General features: G+C 52.3%; 3 protein-coding genes across 3 annotated transcripts; 1 reads left to right on the top strand and 2 right to left on the bottom strand.

Moving 5' to 3' along the window:
* The first annotated feature begins 18 nt into the window (after window positions 1–18).
* NELFE (negative elongation factor complex member E) lies at window positions 19–6,476 on the top strand. The gene is made up of 11 exons (XM_055406001.2): window positions 19–148; window positions 585–667; window positions 2,567–2,636; window positions 2,729–2,874; window positions 3,346–3,420; window positions 3,542–3,579; window positions 3,769–4,076; window positions 4,189–4,333; window positions 4,484–4,538; window positions 4,783–4,885; window positions 6,165–6,476. Exons 2-11 carry the CDS (start codon window positions 593–595, stop codon window positions 6,260–6,262), a joined length of 1,113 nt encoding a protein of 370 aa, XP_055261976.1. The 5' UTR covers window positions 19–148; window positions 585–592; the 3' UTR covers window positions 6,263–6,476.
* A 2-nt stretch (window positions 6,477–6,478) lies between these two features.
* CFB (complement factor B) lies at window positions 6,479–12,453 on the bottom strand. Its single transcript, XM_055405998.2, has 18 exons — window positions 12,269–12,453; window positions 11,940–12,173; window positions 11,321–11,506; window positions 11,006–11,179; window positions 10,687–10,788; window positions 10,446–10,582; window positions 10,086–10,224; window positions 9,634–9,762; window positions 9,258–9,359; window positions 9,027–9,164; window positions 8,487–8,584; window positions 8,232–8,349; window positions 7,826–7,979; window positions 7,645–7,721; window positions 7,343–7,443; window positions 7,111–7,243; window positions 6,988–7,037; window positions 6,479–6,678 (listed from the first exon to the last, which is right to left on the bottom strand). The coding sequence occupies exons 1-18, from the start codon at window positions 12,330–12,332 to the stop codon at window positions 6,532–6,534; spliced, it is 2,283 nt and encodes a 760-aa protein (XP_055261973.2). The 5' UTR covers window positions 12,333–12,453; the 3' UTR covers window positions 6,479–6,531.
* A 400-nt stretch (window positions 12,454–12,853) lies between these two features.
* C2 (complement C2) lies at window positions 12,854–24,490 on the bottom strand. Its single transcript, XM_055406766.2, has 18 exons — window positions 24,229–24,490; window positions 23,859–24,068; window positions 23,092–23,277; window positions 21,095–21,268; window positions 20,914–21,015; window positions 20,619–20,752; window positions 19,489–19,627; window positions 18,747–18,887; window positions 17,863–17,952; window positions 15,067–15,207; window positions 14,848–14,942; window positions 14,645–14,756; window positions 14,363–14,528; window positions 14,175–14,251; window positions 13,949–14,040; window positions 13,648–13,774; window positions 13,440–13,489; window positions 12,854–13,302 (listed from the first exon to the last, which is right to left on the bottom strand). Exons 1-18 carry the CDS (start codon window positions 24,272–24,274, stop codon window positions 13,132–13,134), a joined length of 2,253 nt encoding a protein of 750 aa, XP_055262741.2. The 5' UTR covers window positions 24,275–24,490; the 3' UTR covers window positions 12,854–13,131.
* Between the last annotated feature and the right edge of the window lie 620 nt (window positions 24,491–25,110).

Consider the following 25,110-nt stretch of genomic DNA (forward strand, 5'->3'; position numbering starts at 1 on the left):
GTGGGAGGCCGGGCGGAAGTGTGTGCGGCGCGGGCCGCCTTGGTTACCGCGTTCTCCGCCCCTCGCTACGTCATCGCTCTGAGCCCGGGATCCGCTGCCCGCGCGGGCGCCGCCCGAGACCGTGGGGCTCCGGTTGCCGCCCCCTCAGGTAAGGCCTTCTCCTCAGCCTTCGCCCCCCTTTTTCCGAGCTCCTTCTGTCTTCTTGCCCCTTTCGTTGCTCTGAGAGCGCTGCGCGGGTTCCACTGCTTCCTCTGCTTTTCGGACCCCGCAATTCCATACTAACTCCAGCGAGATAGGGGAGTCTGGTGCCATCGTCTTGGCGACGGAGCGGGTATTTATCCCTTCCTGGGCCACATGGTGCCCCAAGGCGCTGGTATCCGTGATTCCTGAAGACAGAAGGGAATGCTGGTTGATCCCGACGAGCTGGGGTTTGGACGGCAACCTGGTTTAAGCAAGGGGTAGGGAGAGGCAAAAGATAGGAGTAGGCAGGCCTGAAGGGGTGGGATCGGGATCAGTGTGGACGGCGTGTGAACTCTGGGCGGTGACAGTGGAGAAAGATGTCTTGGGCCCTGCCCCCGAACCAGGAGCCACCATGTTGGTGATACCCCCCGGACTGAGCGAGGAGGAGGAGGCTCTGCAGAAGAAATTCAACAAACTCAAGAAAAAGGTGAGGGAGCGTGTGTGGGCATGGCCCAAACTTTCAAAGACTCTGCACTGAGAACACCTGCGGTGAGTGTGAGGGAATGGGGGTGGGGATTCCTCTAGCTAATACCTGGAGACGGATCATCTCACGGTGTAACTTCAGAGACGGACTTTCCCAAGTGTGTATTTTCTTTTCTCTCCTTTCTGTGTGGTCTGCCATGGAGTTGTCTTTCTTTCCCGTGGCTTTTAGTACCACCTAAGAACTTGGAGAAGGCAATAGCAAGCCACTCCAGTACTCTTGCCTAGAAAGTCCCATGGACAGAGGAGCCTGGTAGGCTGCAGTCCGTGGGGTCGCTACTAGTCGGACACAACTGAGAGACTTCACTTTCACTTTTCACTTTCATGCATTGGAGAAGGAAATGGCAACCCACTCCAGTGTTCTTGCCTGGAGAATCCCAGGGATGCGGAGCCTGGTGGGCTGCCGTCTATGGGGTCGCACAGAGTCGGACACGACTGAACCGACTTAGCAGCAGCAGCAAGAAATGGTGATCCCAAGCTTGGTTTTTCCAGCTTTATCAGCGTCTTACTGGTAACTTTCACATATCCAAAACTGAAGTTGTCATCTTGTCTGTACTAAACTTGGTCTTCCAGATAGGACTGTCTGCATTCACTTTTTCGATTTGGTTGAGATGAATATCTCATCTCTGTCTCCTGCACAATTTGTGTAGCCAAACGTTTGTCAAGTCTTCATTTTTCTTTTAGAGTAATTTCTTCTGTTTTCTTTTTCCTGTGTATTCCCTAGACCAGGTCTTTGCTGATGCTCACTTTGACTGTTGTAATGGGCTCTCAACAAGTTTCTTTTCTTGGACAGACTTTTGCACTCCTGTTAAAACGGTACATTGAAAACACTAAACACTGCCCTTCTTTTTTCAAAACACAATGGTTTCGCATTGCCTATAAAAGCTTTAATCTGGCCTTTCTTATTCCTTGGTCCCAAGGCATGCATTCTCAAAACCTTCTTATCTCCGCATCTCTGCCACCCTGTTTTCTTTGTCTAAAATGCCTTTTCCTCTCATTTTGCATTGTGTAGATCCTACTCAGGGCCTGGTTTAATAACCATTTGCATCAGAGAAATCTTACTTGCTTTCAGCTCCAGTCTGCACTGAGGATCAGTCTTGACGGTTCAGTCTGGTCATCGTCTTTCTCAGCCTTGAGCTCAAGAGGAGGATCTGTGTCTCTTTCTTTTGCAAATCTCTGTTTCAAAGCATTGGTGTGTTCTTATTAAACATGTAGGGGTGGATGGATGAAGCTCCTAAGAAGGCATGAAGGCTTATACTGAACTGCAGTGTATATCCGGGGGCCATGGTCAGTGTTTGAGTTCCTTGTTTTCAACTTGAAAAATACGAGACTCTGCAAAGCCTCTGAATACTATGGTTTTGACAGAGTAGGTACGGCTGGCGGAGAAGGCAATGGCAAGCCACTCCAGTACTCTTGCCTAGAAAATCCCATGGACGGAGGAGCCTGGTGGGCTGCAGTCCATGGGGTCGCTACGAGTCTGACGTGACTGAGCGACTTCACTTTCACTTTTCACTTTGACACATTGGAGAAGGAAATGGCAACCCACTCCAGTGTTCTTGCCTGGAGAATCCCAGAGACGGGGGAGCCTGGTGGGCTTCCGTCTATGGGGTCACACAGAGTCGGACACGACTGAAGTGACTTAGCAGCAGCAGGTATGGCTGGTGTATGTGATCTGAGGGACTATATGTGAGAGGCAAGGCAGCTGCAATGTACCACCCAAGGGGCACCATTTGCATTATTCTCTCTCAGAAAGGTATCCCCAGAGTGACGCACCCAAGGGCCTTGGGAGAAGACGTGGCCAGTGAATGACCCTCATCAATCCCTCTCTTCTCACTCTTGTTCCCAGAAAAAGGCATTGCTGGCTCTGAAGAAGCAAAGTAGCAGCAGCACAGCCAGCCAAGGCGGTGTCAAACGCTGTGAGTGACGAGGGAGGCAGGGATAGGCTGGAAGTAAGCACACCGGCTGACCTCTGGCCAACATAATAAATCTCTTTCCCTTGCCACTTCAGCACTGTCAGAGCAGCCTGTGGTGGACACAGCCACGGCAACAGAGCAGGCAAAGCAGCTGGTGAAGTCAGGAGCCATCAGTGCCATCAAGGCTGAGACCAAGAACTCAGGCTTCAAGCGTTCTCGGACCCTAGAGGGGAAGTTAAAGGTGAGCACAGGCAGAAAGATTGTTCAAGGGATCCTTCACGTCAGAGGGCATCCTTCCAAGTTGGAATGAAGGTAGGTCTAGGGGGAAAGGAATGCCAGTTCAGTCATGGACAAGTTGCTGTGCCATTCTGAGCTTCAGGTTTCTTATCTGTAAAGTGAAGAAACTAGATGCCTCGCAGATTCTCCTCCGTTTTATGTATTCTGTGACTAATCCATCATATAATAGATCTGTGGGATTGTGTTCTCTAAGGAGTTGGAAAGGCTGAGAAGGTCATCAGGTTCGAGATGTTTTTAGTAAACTAAATGCTTCAAGTGTGTATTAAGTCTTTTATGTAAAATAACACGTAGTCAAATGAGAAACAAACAAAAAGATAGGCCAGGGAGCCAAGAGGAGGGTGAGAGAAGAGGAGTCCCTACCCCCGATAGGCGGCCTCCTGCTTCCCACTGAGGTAGGTCTCTCCCACCTTCCCAGGACCCTGAGAAGGGGCCGGTCCCCACTTTCCAACCGTTCCAGAGGAGCGTATCTGCTGACGACGACCTGCAGGAGGTAATGGTTTCCAGTTTTCTGTCTCTGAGGAGCGGGCAATTGAGAAAACTGAGAAACCCACATATTGGAGCCCATTTGCCAGCCACTCAGACTCGTCTTAACTGTTCTTGATCTCTTTCAGTCCTCCAGACGTCCACAGAGGAAATCTCTGTATGAGAGGTTAGAGAAAGATAGGACGGGGTCCTAGTTGGTGGGGTTTGCGGGGCACGAGAGGCTTGCCCGGGTCCTTAAGAGGTTTGGGACTGAAGTGGGAAGAGCTGGGGCTGCAGAAGGGGTGTTGAGTCTGCGTGGGATCCGGGAAGACAAGGTAAAAGCCCCCTTTGATCCTCATTGTCTGCTGCTCCCCAGCTTTGTATCTTCCAGTGATCGGCTTCGGGAACTGGGGCCAGATGGGGAAGAGGCAGAGGGCCCAGGGGCTGGCGATGGCCCCCCTCGAAGCTTCGACTGGGGCTACGAAGAACGCGGTGGTGCTCGTTCCTCAGCCTCCCCTCCCCGAAGCCGCAGCCGGGACCGCAGTCGTGAGCGGAACCGAGACAGAGACCGAGATCGGGATCGAGAGCGCGACCGGGAGCGGGACCGGGACCGGGACCGGGAGCGAGAGCGGGACCGGGACCGAGAGCGCGACCGGGAGCGCGACCGGGAAGGCCCTTTCCGCAGTGAGTGGTCTTCGCTAGTGGGAAGTGACTTCAGATACGGTGTAGGTGGGTCCTTCTAAAGTGGGGGCTGAGCTAGGCCTGTGTCTCATGACTGGATTCCTACGTTCCATAGGATCAGACTCATTCCCTGAACGCCGGGCCCCTCGGAAGGGAAACACTCTGTATGTGTATGGAGAAGACATGACGCCCACCCTCCTCCGTGGGGCCTTCTCTCCCTTTGGAAACATCATTGACCTCTCCATGGACCCACCCAGAAAGTAAGGATAACGGTGGGTTGTCCTAGGAGGACTTGGGGTGTGAGACCTGAGGGAGGAAGCTAGCCTGTCTCCACAGCCTGTAACACTGGGTTTGCCTGGGTCCCGAGGAGCCTGTAGGCCCTCTACTGACCCTGTGTTTTCTCATCCCAGCTGTGCCTTCGTCACCTATGAAAAGATGGAGTCAGCAGATCAGGCCGTTGCTGAGGTTGGGACTTCCCAGATCTGTTCTTCCCATCCCTCCTGACATCCTCATATTTTCTTTTTAAAATACTGGGAGCCAGGAGGAAATCATTTCCTCTTGACAAAGTATTTTCCTATTTGTGCAGGAAACCTTATATTCTCAAGTCCCTACTTAGTCTATTCTCAGGATGACAGCTCCTAGAAACCCTCCTTTGGTTTGTCTATAATGTCTGCCCCCATCCTCTGCCCGCTCCCCTCTTCTGCCCCAGCTCAACGGGACCCAAGTGGAGTCTGTACAGCTCAAAGTCAGCATTGCCCGAAAACAGCCCATGCTGGATGCCGCCACGGGCAAGTCTGTCTGGGGCTCCCTGGGTAAGAAGGGGATTCTTCCTTTCTCATTTTGTTGGTTGCCCACAGCTCACCCTGTTTTGTTCTCCTGCCTGTCCCTGGGTCCCCTAGAGGGGCTAGAGACCTAGTTTTGTGTGGCAACTATGGGGATTAGAAGGAGAATCCTCAGGCCTTCTATCAGTTAGAAGCAGAAGGAGAGAAAAGTATTGGAAACCATTTCCAAGGCATTGATTGGCACAAGGAAGAAAGTGGGAGTGAGTCAGGTTGGCGAAGAAGGTGAGCACCTCGTGTGGCTTTATTCATTTTGAGATGGCGTATAGTTGGTTTTATAAAATAGGCCTTTGAAGTTAGGAATCAGGAATGCAGGTGTTCGGTAAGGACTGAAAATGTAGACTGGAGTCACCTATATCATAGGGCTGCTGCAAAACGACACGAGAGTGTTGCAGGGGAGACTGAATGCAGAGGAGAAATGAGCCAGGACTGGACTTAAGGGAAATAGTCAGGAACTATGGGAGGAGGCTGGGCTGTGTTCCTTATGCTCCATACAGCCCCAGCCCTCCTGACATGTTAGGCTGAAGTTGAGGGTCCATAGGAGACAAAGGAGAGGCCATAGGGCTGGGAGTAGGACCCAGGGGCCTGGATCGTTGCAGCCAAAGGATACAGGCTTTGAGAAGGAGGAAGTGATTCTCAGCATTGAGATGAAAGCTCCAAGACGATGGGGGCTTGCATGGGGGGCTCCCTCTAGCCCCAGAGTGGGGTGTAGGGAGGAAAGAGGAATGAGAGGGGACAGCTCCAGGGGAATGCTTAGGACCAGAGTTACACTGGAATGAATTCTCCTGATGGAATGAATAACCCATTTCACCTGAAGTGGATTTTCACGTAAAGGAGTAGGCACAAGGGAGTTCAGAGCCAGAGTAACCCGTTACACTAAAGAAGGAACCAGGAAGGACCAGCATGTTAACAAAGGGCTCTAGAGATTTTCTAATTTGGGGTGTACTGACTGGAAGTAGGCGGTTAACATTATTCACATGTGTCAAGAATAACGTTTGAGTTATTTCTGAGGACAAAACACTCATTACAGTGTTTGCGTGTGCCATGATATCTGCACACTCTTCACTGGGGCCGTGGATTGGTAGCCGCAGACCTAAGGGGCTAAAGGTAGAGAAGCCATCCTGGCCACCAGAGGGCAGCATGGAAACTGGGCATCCAGAGGCCAGAGGCTGGCGTTGAGGTCAAGCTCTGGGCCTCAGGTCTCATCGGTCCTCTCCCTCAGACCTTAACGGAACTTCCCCTCCCTCCCCAGCTGTCCAGAATAGCCCTAAGGGCTGCCACCGGGACAAGAGGACTCAGATTGTCTACAGCGACGATGTCTACAAGGAAAACCTTGTGGACGGCTTCTAGGGAATGGAGCTGGATTCCATGTGCCTCGTCTGCCCAACGCTGGTCTCAGTAAAACACTGAGGTGGAAGCTCACCCATCTCCCTCAGCCTCTGGTTCTTCAGCATTGGGGATTGGGGTTGAGCCTTGAAACACGGCTGTTAGACGTGATCGCAGCTATAGCCACATGGCTAGTGTGCACTCCCCACTCCTTCACCCCAAAAGGATCTTGAACACAGGTGTTGTCGCGGCTGTTTTAATTTGGTCTCATGCCCCTTCCAGCAGGAAACCCCTTAGAGAAAGCCCAGGTCCTCGTCTTGGAGTTTTTCCTTGAGCCAGGGCAGCACATGGTAGAGGTTGACGTGAAAGTCTCGGGCGTAGCCAGGCACTTGCTGTGGCCGCTTGCAAACGTCCACGACGCCCCAGCTGATCACGCCAACCTGGTGAGAGCGAGGTGTTGCCAGGAGTCAGTGGGTGGAACTCCTTAATCCTAGGAAGCACAGCTATTGCCAGTTGCATCTGAACTGACCTGACCTGGGAGGACTAGACTAGGGACCCAGTTCAGTCCTGTCCCCTGGCACACAGACCAGACACACGGCCCTGAATTGGCCAGTTCAAGGGAGAGTCTGAAGGTGAGGCTGGCTCTGCCCCATCCCCCACCTCTTGTCAGCCACATGCAGTGAGCTTTCCTATTTTGGGGCCCACGCTGCCCACTCTGAATCTCCCCAGAGAGGAAAGAGAAGACTCACTTGAATGAAGCGACTCTTCTTGTGAATAATCAGGGGGCCACCAGAATCACCTGCAGGAGAGGAGATGCTATAGGGAAAGACTTAGGCCTCAGAACTCACATCACAACCATAGAGCCTTCTCACCTTTGCAAGTATTGGGGTCAGCGTAGGGAGTCACACCTCCAGTGCAGAGGAACCTGGGGGTGACTACCTCAGAGACGTCCTTGACTTTGTCATAACCTGGGGCATGCAGAGCGTCTCTCTCACAGCCGGCTTTCTGTGGGTGAGATGGGGAAGTGTGGAGAGAGGCGTGAGGAACAAAGCTTGCTTAGGAAGAACTGGGGCCTAAAGGACCTCAGGATCCCACATTCCTCACCTTTTCCCCATTCTTGATGTAGACTGCCTTCCGGGTCAGGGTCTTCTTAGACTCGGACACAAACAGAGCTTCGATGTCCTTTGCAGGGAGCAGCTCTTGCACTTTACAGGTGGATAGACTGGGTCATTGCAGCACTTTCCCTCCCCTCCCCGCCTCATGCTTTGTCATCAAGTGGCCCTCCACTCCTTCCTGTGAGCTGGCGGCTGGGCAGGGCATCACCTGCTCTCCCTGCACTCCCCCTCATCCCTTCCTTGTCTCAGAACCTCGCCCTTAACAAGCTGCTCTCCCTGGACGTGTCTTACTCTGTTGCCGGCACGTGGTTGACCTTGGAAGCCTCAAGGCTTGAATCGATCCCTCAGTGCAGGGTAGACAAATGGGCCTGTTGAGAAGAGAAGGGGAAATTCAAGGATCGTGAACCCTGGGCCTGCTCCCCTCTCAGTTCTGCCTCTCCCTGCCTTTTCTCTCGGAATCCAGATGGCTCACCTGATGGTCGCCTCATACTTGAGCTTCTTCTTGAGCTTGATGAGGGCCACGTCATAGTCATAAAACTCAGGAATGCCTTTTGCTTTTTTTGCATTGAGGTTGTAGTTTGGATGAAATAGGACTTCTTCTACCTCCCACTCCTGCTTCTTTCCTCCTGAAGTAGGAGAGGGGGTCGCTCTAGACCACTGATGTCTGTGTAGGCAGCCTCCTGCCTGCATGTCATCCTCCTGCCTGCATGTCATCCCCCTGCCTGCATGTCATCCCTAACTCAAATCTTCCCCGTCCCTAACTGGTCCAGCATGCAAGGGAAGGGCTGTGATGAGGACAGGTGGAGAGTGTGGGCCTTGGAGGCAGTGTTGCCCAGAGGGCACCGCAGAAGCCCCAAATTGATGGGTTGCATCCTTACCCACGCTGACCTTGATTGAGTGTTTCTCATCATCCACAGTGAAACAGTGTGCAGCCGTCAGCACGAAGTACTCAGACACAATAGCACCCATACAGCTCTCATGTCCCTTCGAAGGGCGCTGGGAACAGCAGCAGAGGGAAAGCTCAGCTTTCACAAACGTCACAATCTGAATAAGAGTGCCTTGCCCTTCCCAGACCTTCATTTCACCCTGATCTCCCCTCCCCCATGTCCCCACCACCAGGACACTGCACTTACAATGACTGAGATCTTGGCCTGCCATGGTTGCCTGTGGTAGGGAGTACCGTCCTTGTGCTCCCAAACCATGCCACAGAGACCCAGTGTCCGGCTTTCATCTGGCAAGAAAGGAGATTGTGCTAGCTGGGACAGTTCATTTCCAAATGGCAGCTGTCTTGGGGAGGGGCACTAACGTGTCTGTGGGGAGCAGATGCCCGTAAGAGGGAAGGGAAGGCAAGGAACCACTGGAATCATGGGACTAAGCTCAGAGACCTGGGCATTTTCAGGCCCAACTCCTGCTAACTTGCCATTTCTTGACCTCTCGTGGCCCCAGCTTCCATATCTGTAAAAGGAGGGACTTGAGAAAGGTCTCTGCATCATTTCAGAACTCCTGATTCTGAGATCAGGGAGTGGAAAGTACTAGGAAGCAAAAATAGTGACCTGTAGGTAAAGGAGGAAAGAGGGCTTCCAGACTGCCAGGGCTTTAGGAGGGAGTGACCTTGAGGGGTCTGGGGCGAACTGAGTTTCCTGACCATCTCATAGCCTTCCATAACTTCCTACCAAGCATTTGGATGAAAACATCCTCCAGGTTTTCCATGTCCTTGAGTTTGAACACATGTTGCTCTTTATCCTTCTTGGAAGCCAAAGCATTGATGTTCTCTTGGTTCACTAGAGGTCCAACCCCAAACACATAGATGTCTGAGAGAGAAGAAAACAGAGTGAGGGTCTCGGCCCTGGCACAGGCAAGAAGCTAATAAAGTGGGGTGCTGGGTCCTAGGCAATAAAACTCACCCAGATAGTCCTCCCTGGGGTTTTTGCGACTTCTACCAATGTCTAGCAAGTACCGAATATCATGAATGACAGTGACTGGATCCCCACCCATGTTGTGCAAACCTGCAGGAAAGATGGACCGTGAGGGTGGGAGACATGAAGGGAGAAGGTCCAGGAAGGCAAAGAGGCTGGAAGGAATGACATACAGGGCTGAGTGAGCAGGTTGGAGAGGAGGTCATGAGAGAGATCACGGAGTAGACAGTCCCTCCTTGTAAAGGCACAGGGAAGAGCAGCATGCCATTCCCCCAGCCACAAGTCCAGCGTTAGGTGTGGACTCAGGGCCACAAGCTGGTGCGAGAGGGTGGGGAGTCAGAGGCAGGAGAAAAGCCTGTCTTACCGTCAGTCATGATGATGATGACATGGCGCGTGCGGTTCCAGGTCTCCCTGTTGTTGACTTCCCTGCTCATCATGTTGTACACTTCCAGGAGCGCCCTCTTGGTGTTTGTCCCTGCCTTCTGCTTGTGATCTGTGAACAGGGAAGCTGTCATCACTTCGCCTGGCCTCCCGAGCCGTCCTTGACTCCAGGGGTCCGGCAGCCACTGCGATCCCACATCTGTCAACTTGAGTTGTCACCCCACTGTCTTCCCTTTGACAACAAAGTGACCCTCTCAGCTCCAAAGGGTTCCCACCAAGCCCCACTTTCCAATGACCCTGCTGTTCAACCGTGGATTAAAATGTAGTCGTCCCTGCCCCACCACGTGGTCTCACTACACCCTCCCCACAACAGTCCTGAAACTTCAGACCTCTCTGACCCCAAAGTGAACCTCCCACCCTTCCCTGACTTCTGACCTGCATAGTTGATTTGGTTGAGCTGCTCTGTGACCCAGTCCGCTTCGCTGCTCTTTGAGTTGGACACTTTGACCACAACTTTGGGTTCTGTGGCATATGTCACTATACCATATTTTGGCTTCACCCCATAGCTTGCCACCTGTGGGCAAGGGAAGCAATAAGTTACGGCACCAAAAGTAGAATATACAGTTGGGAGAATTCAGCGGTTTGGCTGAGACAGATAGGAAAGGAGGGCACAATAGGACCTGGAGATTTTCTGGGACCCTGTGGCTCTGAGGGGCTGGGAGTATCTGGGAACTAGTCCTGGCAGAGCAGTGAGGTCCTTTCAGGGTTCCCACCTTCAAGGGGAGGGGGCCCCACCTTCTCGATGAAATCTCTGAGACAATTCTTGGCCCCTGTGAAGTTGTGGGCCCCCACGCTGTCTGATCCATCCAATACCAGGTAGATGTTCATGGAGCCTGAGGGGTCCAGGATAATCTTTCTCTTCTGTTGTTCCCCTGAATGCCACCAGAGAGGCTTAGGCTCCAGACAAATAGGTCTCCTGCCCCTTCTCCACCCCACGCCCAACTCCCTGCCCCGCCTGCCCTTTCTGCCTTCAAACCTGGGCTATGTCCATCCTCAGCATCAACTCCTTCTATGGTCTCTGTCAGGGAAGACAGGAAGGCTTCGGCCACCTCTGCAGGAGTGTCGTACATAAAGGAGTCTGGGAGAGGTCAGAGAGCAGGTCAAATGTCTGGGAAGGTCAGGGACACTGACAGGAGATGGTAGGCTTCTGGGGCAGGAAGGGCTCAGAAGTTCTTCAGGGAGATTTGGAAGGGAGGAAGGAGCTGAATGGTGGCAGCGGGAGAAGACAATGTGCTCCTGAGGGGCTGTACGGATGGGAGAGCAGGGTCTGACTTGAGGGTACAGATAAGGGTCACCTTGGCAGGAAGGCTCCGTTCCACTCCAAGAGCCGCCTTCCAGGCACGTTCGCTGCTGGGAACCACGCAGAGTGAGGCCCCGGTTACAGTAGTAGGTGACACGGTCTTCAAGGCGGTACTGGCTTCCCACCTTCCTTGTGCCAAGGGGGATGCCCGGGTTGGGGCAGTACCCCGCTGCAGAAGTGTGAGACAACTGGTGAGGGCCAAAGCCTGGGGCGCGAAGGGCAAGGCAGAGCACCAAGCCATGGCACTGATTCCTCAGGCTGCGGGTGGTCAGGGAGAAGGAGCTGTTGTGGACGGGGGGACGGTTCTCACCTCCATCATCACAGATGGCCGTTTCCCCATCCCACCGACCATTCCCTTGGCAGGTGCGATTGGCAGAGCCCCGAAGAGTGTAGCCATCATAGCAGCGGAAAGAGATCTCATCGCTCAAATTGTAGTAGGCAGCCCGGGGCCAGTACTCCCCATTCTCAAAATCCTGTGGTCTGGGACAGCGAATTGCTTTGGGGGTAAGGGGGTAGAGACCAAGTAGAAGTTACTGGAAGGGAAGGGCTGCCCTTTAGGATAACGCCTCTGGTCTCAGGGACCCTGTCACTGAGAAATATCACTTCTGGGCCCCACAGAATAGCTGCTACCCTCGACCCCTGGAGGAACCTCCACCCATAAGGAGTACTGTTGCTCCCCCCTCCCCATTTCTAAGTGTTCTTTGAACTGCCGGGGCTGCCTGACACAGGGTAAATGCTTAGTCAAGTCTAGCTCCCCTTCCTTCTCTTTCCATCCCACCTCCAACCCTCACTCAGCTCTGACCCGTGCTCAGCCCAACTTGTCAGCCTGCCTGGTCTCCACTCAAGCCTAGACTTAGCCAACTCTGGACCTTGGCTGCCACCTGCTCCGTCCCACAGCCGGCCCATGCCCATCCTCACTGCCCTCCAACCTTTGCATTCGGCCCTCTTGACAATCTTTCTGTCTTGAGTCTGCAGGGTGCTCCAGGACCCTGTGGATCTGCAGGTGCGAATCTGCGTGGGGTAGGGGTAGAAGCCAGAAGGACACAAGTACTCCAGCACCTGGCCCGCCTTGAGAAGCCGGAAGGAGCCACCTTTGATCTCTACTCCCTCCACAGAGCAGGGGTTTTGGGGCCCGGCCTCAGGCAGTGGCGTCATCCCCACACCTAAAGAGAAAAGTTGGTGAGGCCAGCCTCACAAGGCCAAGGATGGATCGTGGGGGAAGCGGGAGTGGAGGGAAGGGGGCTGTGATCTCACTTACCTCCACACAAGAGGCCCAGGATCAAGGGTACCAGGCAGAGTCGGGGGTTGTGACCAATCCCCATGGTGACCCGGGGCTGGGGGCAGAAGGGCCTCTCCTGGCTTCTGCTGCAAGTCTGCTTGGCTTGATGGCCAAGCTGAAACTTTAGACCTGAGCCTGGTCACACTCCCTTCCCCTGCCCCCCACAACCTCCAGCCTTTTATGCAATCCTGTTCTGGCACCTGCTGTTCACCCCACCCTCCCTACCCACATCACTTTCCGGAATGTCCAAGCGGGGAGGGCCCCACTGAGCTGCCAATCAAGGAAACAGAAACTACAAAAACTCCACCTTTGGCTCCCCAAGTCCAGGACTCTGCCAGTCAACACCTCCTCGCTGCCTCTGGTCCTGCCCAACAAGCCCAGACCTCCCCTTGGGGACTAGATATAAGGCCCACACTGCACACCCCGCCAACTCTGTTACGGAACAGAGTTCAGCCACTGTTTGTCCAGCAAGGTCTCTGACCTGCCTTCTTGGCTGTTCCTGGAATCATTCTGGCCTTTCTCTCCCTTCCCAGGCCAGCCCCTAGACAGAGGCACAGACAGATGTGGAGATCATTGTTTTTTTATTAATTTCATAACTGGGTAATTTCCTGTGTAAGGGGAAGGAGAGTGAGCCAAGTACAGCAGAGGGTGGGGTCAGCACTGGCAGGAGTGCCGGGGATTCCCTAGTGTGGATGTGCCTCTGCTCCGGGACCCTGGAGGTGGGGATATGTTCAGAGCAAGGAGTGCGGATGGGTCATGGAGGCTGAGGGTGGGCATTCAGAGGTAGGAGACTGGAGAGACAGCAGGTCCTGGAAGGTCAGCAGAGGGCTCGGTGGCCAAGATTAGAGGGGCACAAAGTTCAGGATGCCCTCCAGATGCTGCCTGAGCCAGGGCTGCAGGCGGAAGAGGTTGATATGGAAATCTCGCGGGACCTTGCCACGGGGCACAGGTTTGCGGGAGTTCTTACTGGAGCTGCCACAGGGGTTGTAGAGACCCCAGCTCACCAGGCCCACCTAGAAGAGGGAAAGGTTGGAGTGGGGGGCTTCCCCTGTCCCAGCCCCAACCTCCTTAGGTCCTTCAAAGGCCTGCCTCATCCCCCAACAAGGCCAAGATCCCGTGACCCCAGTCCTGCGAACTTCTCCCTTCTCACCTGAAAAAACCTGAGTCTCCGCTCAAGGAAAACTGCTCCCCCGGATTCTCCTACCAGAAGGGAGGGACAGAGACTGTCATCCTGCCAATCGTCACCGCTGCACCGGAGCATGCATGCTGGCCACAAGGGACACCGGTGGCCTTCCCCTGGGGAATCCAGACTCCAGGGTGGGGGTTGGGGGTGGAAAGTGGGTGGAGGAGGGGCTCACCCTTGCAGGGATTGTCGTCCCCCCGGGTCCCACTGCATAGGAACTGGTCTGTCACCACCTCTCTGACATCTGTCAGGTTGGGGAATGTGGTTTTGTCTTCGGAGACAACCTTGACACAGTTTGTCCACTGCAGGAGGGCGGAAGAGGGCAGAAGGATGGAATGAGTGAGCCCAGGCCAGGGCTTGCTGGGCCCGGGAGGAGGGATGACGTGGGGTCACAGGGAGAAAGCAGCCAGAGCTAGGGGATGCAGAGAGAAATCCCATCCCCACCCTCAACAGCATCCAGAACCTGAGATCCTCACCTCTGACCCTGTCTTGAGGTTAATATTCAGCTTATCCCCGTTCAGAGCCACAAAATGAGCAGGAATGCTCACTTGGTTCAGAAGCTCCATCTCTGCAGTCAAGGACAAGGATGTCAGTGCTGGTCCCTTTACCCAGCATCCTGACTTGGAGACTGCAGCACAGCCCATGATATCATCCCCCAAGTCCTGGTGCCAGCCCCTCCTGCCCCCTGAGTCCAACACTCACCGTGGTCTCGGCAGGTACTGCCTGGGAGTCTCCGCAGAGCCAGGTTGGCCCCCACCGTGCAGGGGAGGCAGATGGGCCTGAGGAGAAGGACCAGGGTCACAGAGGCCTATCCTTGGTGTCCCCTCCTCCAGGGCTCCCCAGGACACTCTCCCCTATAGAGGGTGCCCTCCCATCCCAGACTCTGGCACCTGGCATGGGTGGACATCTTCACTTTCTGAGTCAGCTTTAGCAGAGCAATGTCATTGCCATAGAACTCTGGGATTCCCTGATTCTTCTTGGAAAAGACATTGAATTCTGGGGAGATCACTGCCTTTTCAATTTGGAATTCTTTGCCCCCCTGAAAGTTGGGATCCCCTGGAAACAAAGTAGTAGATTAGGCTGGACCAGGGTCCTGAAGGGGCCAGAGGCTGGGAACAAGGGGTGGGAGCTCTGCCCAGGGGACGGGGAATCTGGCGCGGGCCCTTCCTTACCCACACTGACCCTCCACAGTGAGCTGTCCTCAGCGTTGCGGAAGCAGTGAGCGGCTGTCAGGACCCACTGGTCGGAGATGAGGGCCCCCCGGCAGGTCTCCTGGCTCCTGGGCTGCAGGGGGACAGGTGATCTCAGGGACTGCTATGTCTCTGGCTTGTGGCCGCACCTTTGGGATCCAAGCCCCATCCCTCCTTCTGGGTACCTTAAAAGTGACGTGCCAGGGTGTCCTCTCCTGGGCAGAGGCATTGGCAGACATATTCCCTACCCCACAGATGGGGTCTGTGAGCTGGGAGACATCTGTGGGTGTGAGGAGCAGTTGGGGAAGGAGGCCGGCGAGGGGCATGATGAGCAGGCGCCATCCCGGGACCCTCAGCCAGCTCCACACCGGCCACCCCCTCCAGAGAGGGTGAAGTGCACTCACCCAGCATGTGCTCGAAGACCTGGCTCAGCGCCTGCACATCCTTCAGAATGAAGGCGTGCCTCTCGCCGTCCTTCTTGGACCCCAGGTTATTCAGTTCTTTCCAGTCCACGTCTAGGCTGCCCACACCGATGGCATAGATGTCTGAGGGGGAGGGAATTAGCATAATCTCACAGTGAGTGGCTATCCCGCAGCACAAGAGGCTGTAGTTGGGAACTCACTGTGTCCCACGAAGCCGTACATGAGCGGGATGCCCTCCCTTGCCCTCCACTGCCAAACTGACCAATTTTCCTACTACTCCTCCCCTTCAGCCTCTTCCAGTCACACAGCCTCCTTGAAGTTCCTGAAATACACTCCGACCTCAGGGCCTTTGCACGAGCTTTGTCCCTGGTTCACTCCTACCCCCAGGCTTCCCACATGCCTCACTCTCTTACATCTCGAAGCTTTGACTCAAATGTCACCATCGCAGGAGGCCTCCTCTGGCCTCCTTGTGTAAAACTGCAATGACCCAGACATCTCGATTTCTTTTCTGCTTAATTTTATATCTCAGTGCATGTCACCCTCTACCGTGCCATAGGGCTTCCTTATTTTCTGTAGTGCCTGGAGTGTCTTCTCGAAGGGTATGTTCAGTTCCTAACCCCCAGGACTTGTAAACATGCTCATATATGTTTGGAAATAGTGTCCTTGCGGATACAATCACTTAAAGTGAGGTCTCGCTGGATGGGCGAAGGGAGGGAGAGACAAATCTGTGGCCTTTACAAAAATAAGGAAATCCGAACGCCAACACGGAGAACCATGTGACATCACAGAGATACCTTCAGGGAAGACAGCGATGTGAAGAGAGGCAGAGATTGGGTAATCCTACCCCAAGCTAAGGAATGCCTGGGGCCACCTGAAGTTGGACAAGGTAAGGAAAGATTCTCGGAGGCTCCGGCGGGAGTACGGCCCTGTTGATACCTTGATTTTGGACTTCCTACTTCCTGAGCATGAGAGAATACATCTCTGTTGTTTCAAGCCACCCCAGTTTGTACCATTTGTTGCCACAGCCCTAAGAAACTAACATATCGCCCCCTTACAGAATGACAGCCCTGCGAAGCAGGCATTTTCCTGTTTGTTTACAGCTGTGTTCTTAGAGTGGTGCTTAGCCCAAAAGAGGCTCTCAGTGAGGACTTTTAAATGAATAAATGAATGAAGCAGAACTCATGATGTAGCATGGAGGGGCAGCTTCAGATCTGGTCACCCTCTACCAAACGCTGGCTCTGGGAGAAGGGCTTGAAGCCACCTCTTCCCATTGGAGAACCTGGATCCACACGACCATCCACACCAACCTCTGAGCCAGTGTGGGTGTCAGTCAGAACTGCCCCAGGGCGGCCACGAGTCTAGCCTTCTCCCACCCTTTATACCCCTCATAGACCTTTCATGCAGTTACAGTGGGAGCTGGACGATTATCACATCCCATGTGTTTCCACTGAAGAATTGATGCTTTTGAACTGTGGTGTTGGAAAAGTCTCTTGCAAGTCCCTTGGAATGCAAGGAAATCCAACCAGTCCATCCTAAAGGAAATCAGTCCTAAATATTCATTGGAAGGACTGAACCTGAAGCTCCAATACTTTGGCCGCTTGATTCAAAGAGCTGACTCTTTGGAAAAGACCCTGATGCTGGGAAAGATTGAGGGTAGGAGGAGAAGAGGATGACAGAGGATGAAATAGTTGGATAGCATCACCAACTCAACGGACATGAGTTTGAGCAAACTCCAGGAGATGGTGAAGGACAGAGAAGCCTGGCATGCTGCAGTCAACAGTGTCGCAAAGAGTCGGACACAACTGAGCAACTGAACAATAGCAATGTGTTTTCTCTATTTCCCTGAGCTTCCTGCCTCTTTTTAAGAAGGTGTTTTCAAGCATTTATCTCTGGCCCAGTGATGCTAAGGAGTTAGGGAATGAAGTTGGGATTTTGCCTTCCTTAGACAAGGGTTTTCCCAAAGAAATCTGCTTACCCTCAAGGGGCAGGTGGAGTGGGTGGCATGAGCAGAAAAGAGAGAAACCAAGGAGGAAGTAAAACTTGGGACCTCAAAACCAACTGCTACCCCATATCTGGAGCACTTCTCTTTGAAGTTCTTTTCTGGTCAAAGGTCAGTGCAATTTTTGTTTATCTGAGTTAGAGGAACTGTCCTTTTAGAGACTGAAACTGCCAAAGCCTTAGTTAACTGCAGTAATGGAAAAAGGCCAGAGACAGTCCCCACAATGATTCCAGACCTTTTCTTCCTGGAGAGGTTTGCGGAGCAAAAGCTGGTGAATGAAAACGACGTTGATGATGATGATGGTGGTGGTGGCAGTCACCACCCCTGCACACGTGAGTGTCTCTGTACCAGATAATGTTTGGGCATTTGCCATTCCTGGCCTGTGAGGCAGGTCCTTGCTCTGTGTCCTCCTTACAAGTAAAGAAACGACCCACGGTCACAGCCAATCAAAGATGAACCCAAGGTTGAAACCACAAACTCAAGGTTTGTAGTTTGACTACAAACTCTTCAGTGTGATCCTTGGCTGACTGCATACAGAACAACACAGTCTGGGGTCTCGAAAGAAATACAGCCAAGGACTTCCCTGGTAGTCGAGAGGTTGAGACTCTGCACTTCTACTGCAGGGGGTGTAGGTTTGATCCCTGGTCAAGATACTAAGCTCCCTCATGCTGTGTACAGTGCAGCCAAAGAAAATGAAATGCAGAGGAATACAGCCAAGATGCTGAAACTCCTGGCTGTGGGCGAGCACAGATTGTGGCAGGGCGGGGGCAGAGGCTCACCTAGATAGTCTTTCCTCTTCTGGTTGATGTTCAAGACCTCTTTGATATTGTCAACAGCCACCTTGGGAGAGCCGCCCATGTTGGACTTTCCTGGATCAAGGAGGGAAAAGAATTGTTCATTAAGATTGATGCATCACGATCCCCTCAGCCCTGGAGAAGTGGGGAGGCATTCACCCCGGGAATCTCAACCCTTACACTCCCTACTGGAGTTTCAAGATACATTATTCACAGAAATTGTTTAGCACTGGGTCGGGGCATCTTAATACTTAATCTCATTTGATTCTCATGAAGCCCCTGTAAGTGTGGGTCTCCTCATGTTATAGATACAAAATCTGATTTCTAGAGGAGCTGTGTGATTTGGGCAAAACCAAGATAAATGGCAGAGCCCTGATCCACTACCCAATCTCCCTTTCATCCGTGGACCTCAACATCACTGCTGCAGAGCCACACCTCCCACCCAACTCCCTCTAGGTAACCTCCCAGGTAGTAACAACTAACACATAATCATAAAGCACACTTCTGCACAAAGTACTTATTGCTCTTCATAAAAATTGTCTAAGGGGACTTCCCTAGAGGACCAACGGTTAAGACTCTGCACTTCCACTGCCAGGGGTTCAGGTTTGATCCCTGGTTGGAGAACTAAGATCCACATGCCATGCAGTGCAGCCAAAAAATAAACAAACTAACTATATACAGAAAAGAGGGCAGTTTCCATTATCAATAATTGTCGTGGTTGTCATTACCATCATCATCAACACTGTTTCTACTTTAGAAATAAGAAACCAAGACCTGACATGGCAGAGGGAGAACCAGAAGGCAGGTCTTCTGACCCCACACTGCTGCTCTTCCACGGTGCCAGGCTCACTCACAGAGACAACACCTACCATCTGTCAGAAGGATGATGGCATGTCGGATTTCCTGCCAGGCCTCTGGGGTCATATGGGGCCGATTCATTTGGTTATTCATCATTATATAGACACCATGGAGGGCCTCATAGATGTTGGTCCCAGTTCCATTTTCATGGTCTGGAATATGTGAAGATGAAAAGCTCTCTTAGAAACTTTCCACCTACCACCTGGGAGAAGGGAATCACTCTATTTTCCCCAAACACTGGAAATGCAATTATCAATTGATTTGATAAAGGCAGACCTTTGATGTTCAGTTAGAGATTTGGCATCATTGCCCGTTCAAACATTTCAAACCTTTCCCTTTAGAAATGCTCATTGCATAACAGCACTAAAGGTCATTCTAAAATCCCAAGATTTGAAGATGGGGTTTGCAAAGAAAGTGGGTTGTTCAACCAGCTGCTACCTACCACCCAGGCAGTTTCATAATGACATGAGGAGACTATGGAAACCAGACCATGTAGTTCAGGGAGGAGCTGAAGACCTGCACGATGCTTTTGGACACGTAGCATGCGTGAACAAGCCAGGTGTTGGTAGGAGCTGCAACTCCCCAACCATGAACCTGACTTGGAAGCCACCCCAATCTAAGGAACCTTAGGCCCAGAACCCTGGGACCTGAATGTCACCAAGAGGCCTCTCTCTCGAACTTGTCCAGAATCTCTGGCACAGAGAGCTCATCCCCTACTCCCACTCCCATCACCTTCATTTGATGGCATCATACCTTTATAGTTGATATTTCTCAGACTGTTCTCCACTTCAGTCACATCCCGGGATCTGTCTTCCAAGACAGACATGATGATTTTGGGCTTTGATGCAAAAGTGATGATGGCAACACTAACCTTGATCTCAAAGCTGAAGATCTGTGAAGGGCAAGTGAGAGGGTGAAGTTCCCCCAGACCAAAAAGAAAATGGTAAGAGAGCCAGCAATGGGCCCTGGAGGAGACATAGAGCCTAGACAGATCGACAGAGGCAAGGCCCATGGAGAATCCCTTCCTGGGAGGTGGCTGCTTAAGGAAGCTGGGAAACTGACGTTGTTGGTCCTTTCCTCTGTTTGACAGGTTCACTCTGCATTTAATCCTCATATCAGTGATGTGAGGGGGCATGATGGTCCCTATCATATAGATGAAGATGCTGAGACTTGTTACCTTGCCCCCGATCACACCACTGGTGAAAGATGGAGGAAGAATTCAAACCTATCGGCACTTGCCTGTAGCACTGTACAGCCTCATGACTTAGTGGCTTATTTAACTTTACATCTGAAGAGAGAAACTAAGGAGCACAAAAGCTGCCTTCTTTCTTATGGAGCAGGGAGGGAAAGCACATATCTACAAAAACTATTGTGAAAAGCATAATTCCCAAGCAAAGTCCTGGCAAGAAATGTAAACCAGGGGTTTCCAAACTCTTCTGTTCATGCATTCCATCAGCAGAAACATTCTGAGCACATACCTCAATACAGGTATATGTATTTATAAAGTATACTCATAAAGTGTATCAGTTAAATTACAGTTATTCCACATGATTACTAGTATTTTTCTTCCACACACACCCCCACAGACTGTTTTGGGTACCCCTTTGTGAAGACCACTGTTCTAGATTTCCTGAAAAGTGGGATCTCAGCCTCGTTCATCTTTGTGGTCTCCCAGGAGCCAGAATAGTGCTTGACATATAGTAGGTACCCCAACAGTGTTTGTGGAATGAAAAACAGTATCTTCTAAATTCATGATCCATGGCATGTGTATAATCTGGGAAGACTTCTTGGAGGAAGTGGGCTGTGAATGGGATTCTGAGAAGGGAAGGAGACAGAGACAGTGCAAGAAGGCAGCCGATATCCGCAGGCTCCTATTTCCTGACCCTGTCCACCATGCGGGAGGCGCTGTCCTTGAAGATTTCAAAGTCATCTTTGGACACACTCTGAGAGGCGTCCAGGAGCAGGTAGAGGTTCAGGTGACCGGAACGCTGGATTTGTATTTTGCGGCCCAAGTTTTCTGGGAGAAATGTGGAAGGGGAGAGATTCAGACCTCCACCGCCCGCCTGTTCTCTAGCCAAGACGATCAGACCCCTCTGCCTCGCCTCCAGTCAGCTCAGCCGGAGTGAGCCCACAGTAGGCTCCTGCCCCGCCCCTGCCCCGCCCACCTCAAGCACTCACCTTTCTTCTGCTGCTGGATGGGATTGGTGGTTGCAAGTAAGTGGGAGAAGGAGGTGCCCAGGGCGGGGGCCACATCCTCGGGAAAGTCGTAGGAGTAGGGCTCTGTGGGGAGAGCCGATGGGGTCAGCTGGGCCCGGGGGTGGGACCCAGCAATGTTCGCAGGGTCAGAGCCGCTACTCACGGCGGCAGATGGCCTCCGTCCCACTCCAGACCCCGTCGTCCTGGCACTCGCGCTCCGCAGACCCTGTCAGCACCAGATTCGAGGAGCAGCGGTATTTGACCTTGTCCCCAAGGCCGAAGCGAGACCCGGTCCGCACTGCACCCACGGAAATGCCCGGGTTGGGGCAGTGACTGGCTGCGAGGAACAAAGGAAGATGAAGGTGACCAGGAACTCGCCTCCTCAGCCTCCGGACTCCGGACCCGGCTCGCCCACCCTCTCCTAGGCTCTTCCTCCTCTTGAAACCCTCAGGGCCTCTGCGGGTCCCTTGGCCTCTCCCTTGGGAGACATCGTACCTATGCTTCCCAGGGGTGCAGATGGAAAAACCTGAGGTAGGGAAAAGGTTTAGAACTCTATGACCTCAGTGACCACCTAAAACATCCCAATCCCAACCCAGGGTCTCTACTAGTACCATACCAGAACCTCAGGGAAGATGGCGGCTGAAGAGCCTACCCCTCCACAGAGAACATTTGCAAACAATGAGACATCACTACACACCCACCTGAACTTTAAAACTAAAACGATGGGCAATTCCAGGCGTCCGAGGACAACCAGAGCTGCTGATCTATCGAGAAACTGTTTGGAGCCTCTACTAAAAGAAAACAGATGCCAACCTCCACTCCCAGATAATATAGTCAAGAGAGATAAGTGTCTGCTGCTGCTAAGTCACTTCAGTCGTGTCCGACTCTGTGTGACCCCATAGACGGAAGCCCACCAGGCTCCCCCATCCCTGGGATTCTCCAGGCAAGAACACTGGAGTGGGTTGCCATTTCCTTCTCCAAAGTCATATATAAGCGTGTTCATAGAGCTTTACTACCAATGACCAAAAACTGGAAATAGCCAAATGCTCACCAACAGGAGAATGCATAGATAAACTGTAGTATGTAATGGAAATACACAGCATAAAAAAAATAACAAACTGCTGATATACAGGGAAACATCGATAAATCTCCCAGGCAGAATGTCGAATACAGGAAACCAGATGCGGAAGAGCACAGTCTGTGTGATTCCACTTCTATGCGGTTTAAGAATAAGCTAAATGAATCTAGGGAGATACAAGGCAGGAGAGGGTTACCTCGTGGAAGAGGACAGGAGGGAGCCTCCTGAGATGATGGACACTCGGATTTGGTGAATACTTAAAATCTGTACACTTTAGGTAGATTCAACCTCAATTTTCAAATGAATTATATTTATGTTTGAATAAATGGCTGTTGTCAAAGAATCAAGGCTGTGACTAGAAAGCCAGCAGCTGGGCTCCAAGTGAGGATAAGGTCCTACCGCCTCGTGAACTCTGAGTCCTCTGTATTATGTATTTAGAACTGTGATCTAGGAAGCTCCTAAAACCTACATGCGAATGTAGCTCCAGGGAATCCCAGGAACTTCTGTCAAGCAGCGCCCCCCCCAATCTTTCACAAGGGCAGTAATGACCATGACAAAATTATGTGTGGTGCTCAGCAGATTCCAGGAGCTGTTCCAGAGGCAAATCATTTGATCCACACAGCAACTCCCTGCAGTCTCCATTTCACAGATGTGAAAACTGAGGCACAGAGAGGTTAAATAACCTCCCCAAAGGCTGTCAAAATCAAAGCTGGGCTTGGAACTCAGACTGGCTCCAGAGGCAAGGCAGCTGAGCACAGGACTTGATTGCCTCCATCACATCCTCCCTGCAACAGCCCAGGGGGAGCAGGTACCAGCCTGGCGTGGAGGCGTTGGGAAAAGCTGGACAGAGCATTTGCAGCCTTGATGCTGGACCCAAAGCTTAGCACCAACTTCCTTGAGCCAGGAGCCTAACAGGCTGGAGATATGTAACTATAGACCTCAATTGACCAAAATCTAAGAATATGATTTTGGCACCAGAAACACCTGGTCCCTGACCCCACACATGCTCCCTGGGCACATATCTGGCTCCAGGGCTCCTGGGAGACCCCTGTCTCCATGCAGCCATGGGTCAGGGCACTCACCACCATTGTCACACACGGCTGTCTCGCCATCCCACATGCCGTTGGGGCGACACTGCCGCACAGCTGAGCCCCGCAGGGTGAAGCCATCCTCACACTCGAAGCTCAGGTTGCCGCCCACTGGGTGGGACCCCAGCCGTGGGATGTACACACCATTCTCAAAGGAAACAGGGGCTGGACAGCGAACAGCTGGAGGGAGAGAAGGGGATGATAATCCAGGGATGGAGGGATAACACCTGGACTGGACACCAAAGTGGGTGACATTCAGCGTGGAGGCATGGCGAGAGCCAGCTGCTTGTCAAAATATTAGTTGGATGCCTGTGAAATTGCTACTTTTGACAATTGGTTGAATATTAGCAATTTCATCTAGTTCAATCTAATAGATTTTAAAACAGTCACTTCTCTTAGCCCCGTGAGGACTCTGACCACCCTAGTCCCTCCCTTGGTGTTCCCCGATGTCCCAGGAGTGGGTAACAAGAGGGGTGACACATGGCAAAACAGAGGATGCCCGGACCATTCAGCATCCATTCTGAATGGTCAGTACCGTGCAGCAGATTGTTAAGACCTCTAAACAGCATCTTTGGCTTTAGTACCCCACAGTCTCCATCATAGCCTGCCTCCGATGCCTTGCTGTGGGCAGTAGGCATTTTCTTGCTATTTTGAAAAGCCCTGTGGAAAAGGAGCTTTGCCACCCCGTTGAGTCACATTAAGCACCATGCTGAGTAAACTAAATAGGAGTCCCCAGAGTGGCCGCCAGCAGGGAGCCTCACGTTTGCAGATCGCCTTTGTCGACCGGGTAGATCTCGGGATTTGCCACTGTCCGTTGCTCTTGCACAGCCTTGTCGCCACTGGGTATGGGTAACGGCCCAGGGGGCAGGAGTAGGTGAGAATACTCCCAGGGCTCCAGCCGTTGCTGAGGGTGAAACTGCCACCAGAGATATTCACGTTCTTGTGGCAGGAAAGCGCGGCTGTAGCCAAACCTGCAAGCATGGGGACACGACTCAGAAATGCAGCCGAGAAGGAAGGCATGGATGAGAAAAGGAAAGCAGAAGAGGCTCTCCGTTTCATACGTGGAAACTCAATCTGGTGGCACCAGCCTGGCTCCACAGGACCCCAGCATCCCCTCTCCCCTGCTCCTACCTGGGTACAGGGGCAGCAGGCAAAGGACGGCCACCAGTGGGTCCATGGTGTCTACCTCAGGGGCAGGGACAGGCAGAGAACCGGGAGAGGGAAAAGGTCATCTGACTTCCCGAAAACCGGAGCTGGCTCAGCAGCTGCTTCATCTGCTGCCAGAGAAAGAAAACTAGGGAGTGGCAAGGGGGAATGTTCCCTTGTTAGGGGGGAAGAAAAAAGCAACATAATCAGGGATTGGGGGCTGAACTGAGAGGGTGAAAGTTTTGCCCTGTCTCCCTCGTCTCCACACATCCCTAGAGTCAGTTGATCTGCACCATGGGCTATGCCCACTGCTCCCCCACCGACGCTGCCTCTCAGACACACGTGCCCACACACTCTTACTTGAATCGTCTAAAGCACACGAACCAACTGAGATTGCAAAACATTTTATTTAAGTAAAGTTTCCGTTTTCTTTTGGGTTTTCCCAAGTGGATGTTACGAATACTTCCTCAGAGCCTAGGTTAGTATTGTCTTCTCCAACATAAGCCCCCAAGGGATTAAACTAATTGTCTTAAAAATTCTTGATGCCTAGGAGGATTCACCATCTTTTTCTTCCCTTAGGGATAAAAATGAAATCAGCACTTAGAGACAAGAAAAATGTTGAGAACATTTTTAGGGAAAGTCCAGTAGATAAAAATTCCCCAACTGATAAATAAATCTGGGTTGATTATTCAAAGAAGTGAAAATATTTTTAGATTTGGAATGTGCCTATAAATTGCAATGTGCCAGGGACTTCCCCGGTAGTCCAGTGGTTGAGAATCTGCCTTCCAGTGCGGGAGACTCGGGTTCGATCCCTTGTGGAGGAACTAAGATCACACATGCTACAGGGCAACTAAGCTTGCCACCACA

The sequence above is a fragment of the Moschus berezovskii genome, chromosome 23, assembly GCF_049115385.1.
Source record: "Moschus berezovskii isolate FMDL1 chromosome 23, NW_MosBer_1.0, whole genome shotgun sequence".
NCBI classification, from domain to species: domain Eukaryota; kingdom Metazoa; phylum Chordata; class Mammalia; order Artiodactyla; family Moschidae; genus Moschus; species Moschus berezovskii.

Coding starts and splice junctions, on each gene's coding strand:
- NELFE (XM_055406001.2), top strand. CDS start 593: ATGTTGGTGATACCCCCCGGACTGAGCGAGGAGGAGGAGGCTCTGCAG. Junction 4,077..4,188: donor CCGGGAAGGCCCTTTCCGCA/GTGAGTGGTCTT, acceptor TACGTTCCATAG/GATCAGACTCATTCCCTGAA. Junction 4,334..4,483: donor TCCATGGACCCACCCAGAAA/GTAAGGATAACG, acceptor TTCTCATCCCAG/CTGTGCCTTCGTCACCTATG.
- CFB (XM_055405998.2), bottom strand. CDS start 12,332: ATGGGGATTGGTCACAACCCCCGACTCTGCCTGGTACCCTTGATCCTG. Junction 10,225..10,445: donor TCAGAGATTTCATCGAGAAG/GTGGGGCCCCCT, acceptor CCTTGCCCACAG/GTGGCAAGCTATGGGGTGAA. Junction 9,165..9,257: donor CCCCAGGGAGGACTATCTGG/GTGAGTTTTATT, acceptor CTTCTCTCTCAG/ACATCTATGTGTTTGGGGTT.
- C2 (XM_055406766.2), bottom strand. CDS start 24,274: ATGGACCCACTGGTGGCCGTCCTTTGCCTGCTGCCCCTGTACCCAG. Junction 21,269..23,091: donor AGCCGTGTGTGACAATGGTG/GTGAGTGCCCTG, acceptor TGTTCCTCGCAG/CCAGTCACTGCCCCAACCCG. Junction 14,252..14,362: donor AAGATGTCCACCCATGCCAG/GTGCCAGAGTCT, acceptor CCTTCTCCTCAG/GCCCATCTGCCTCCCCTGCA.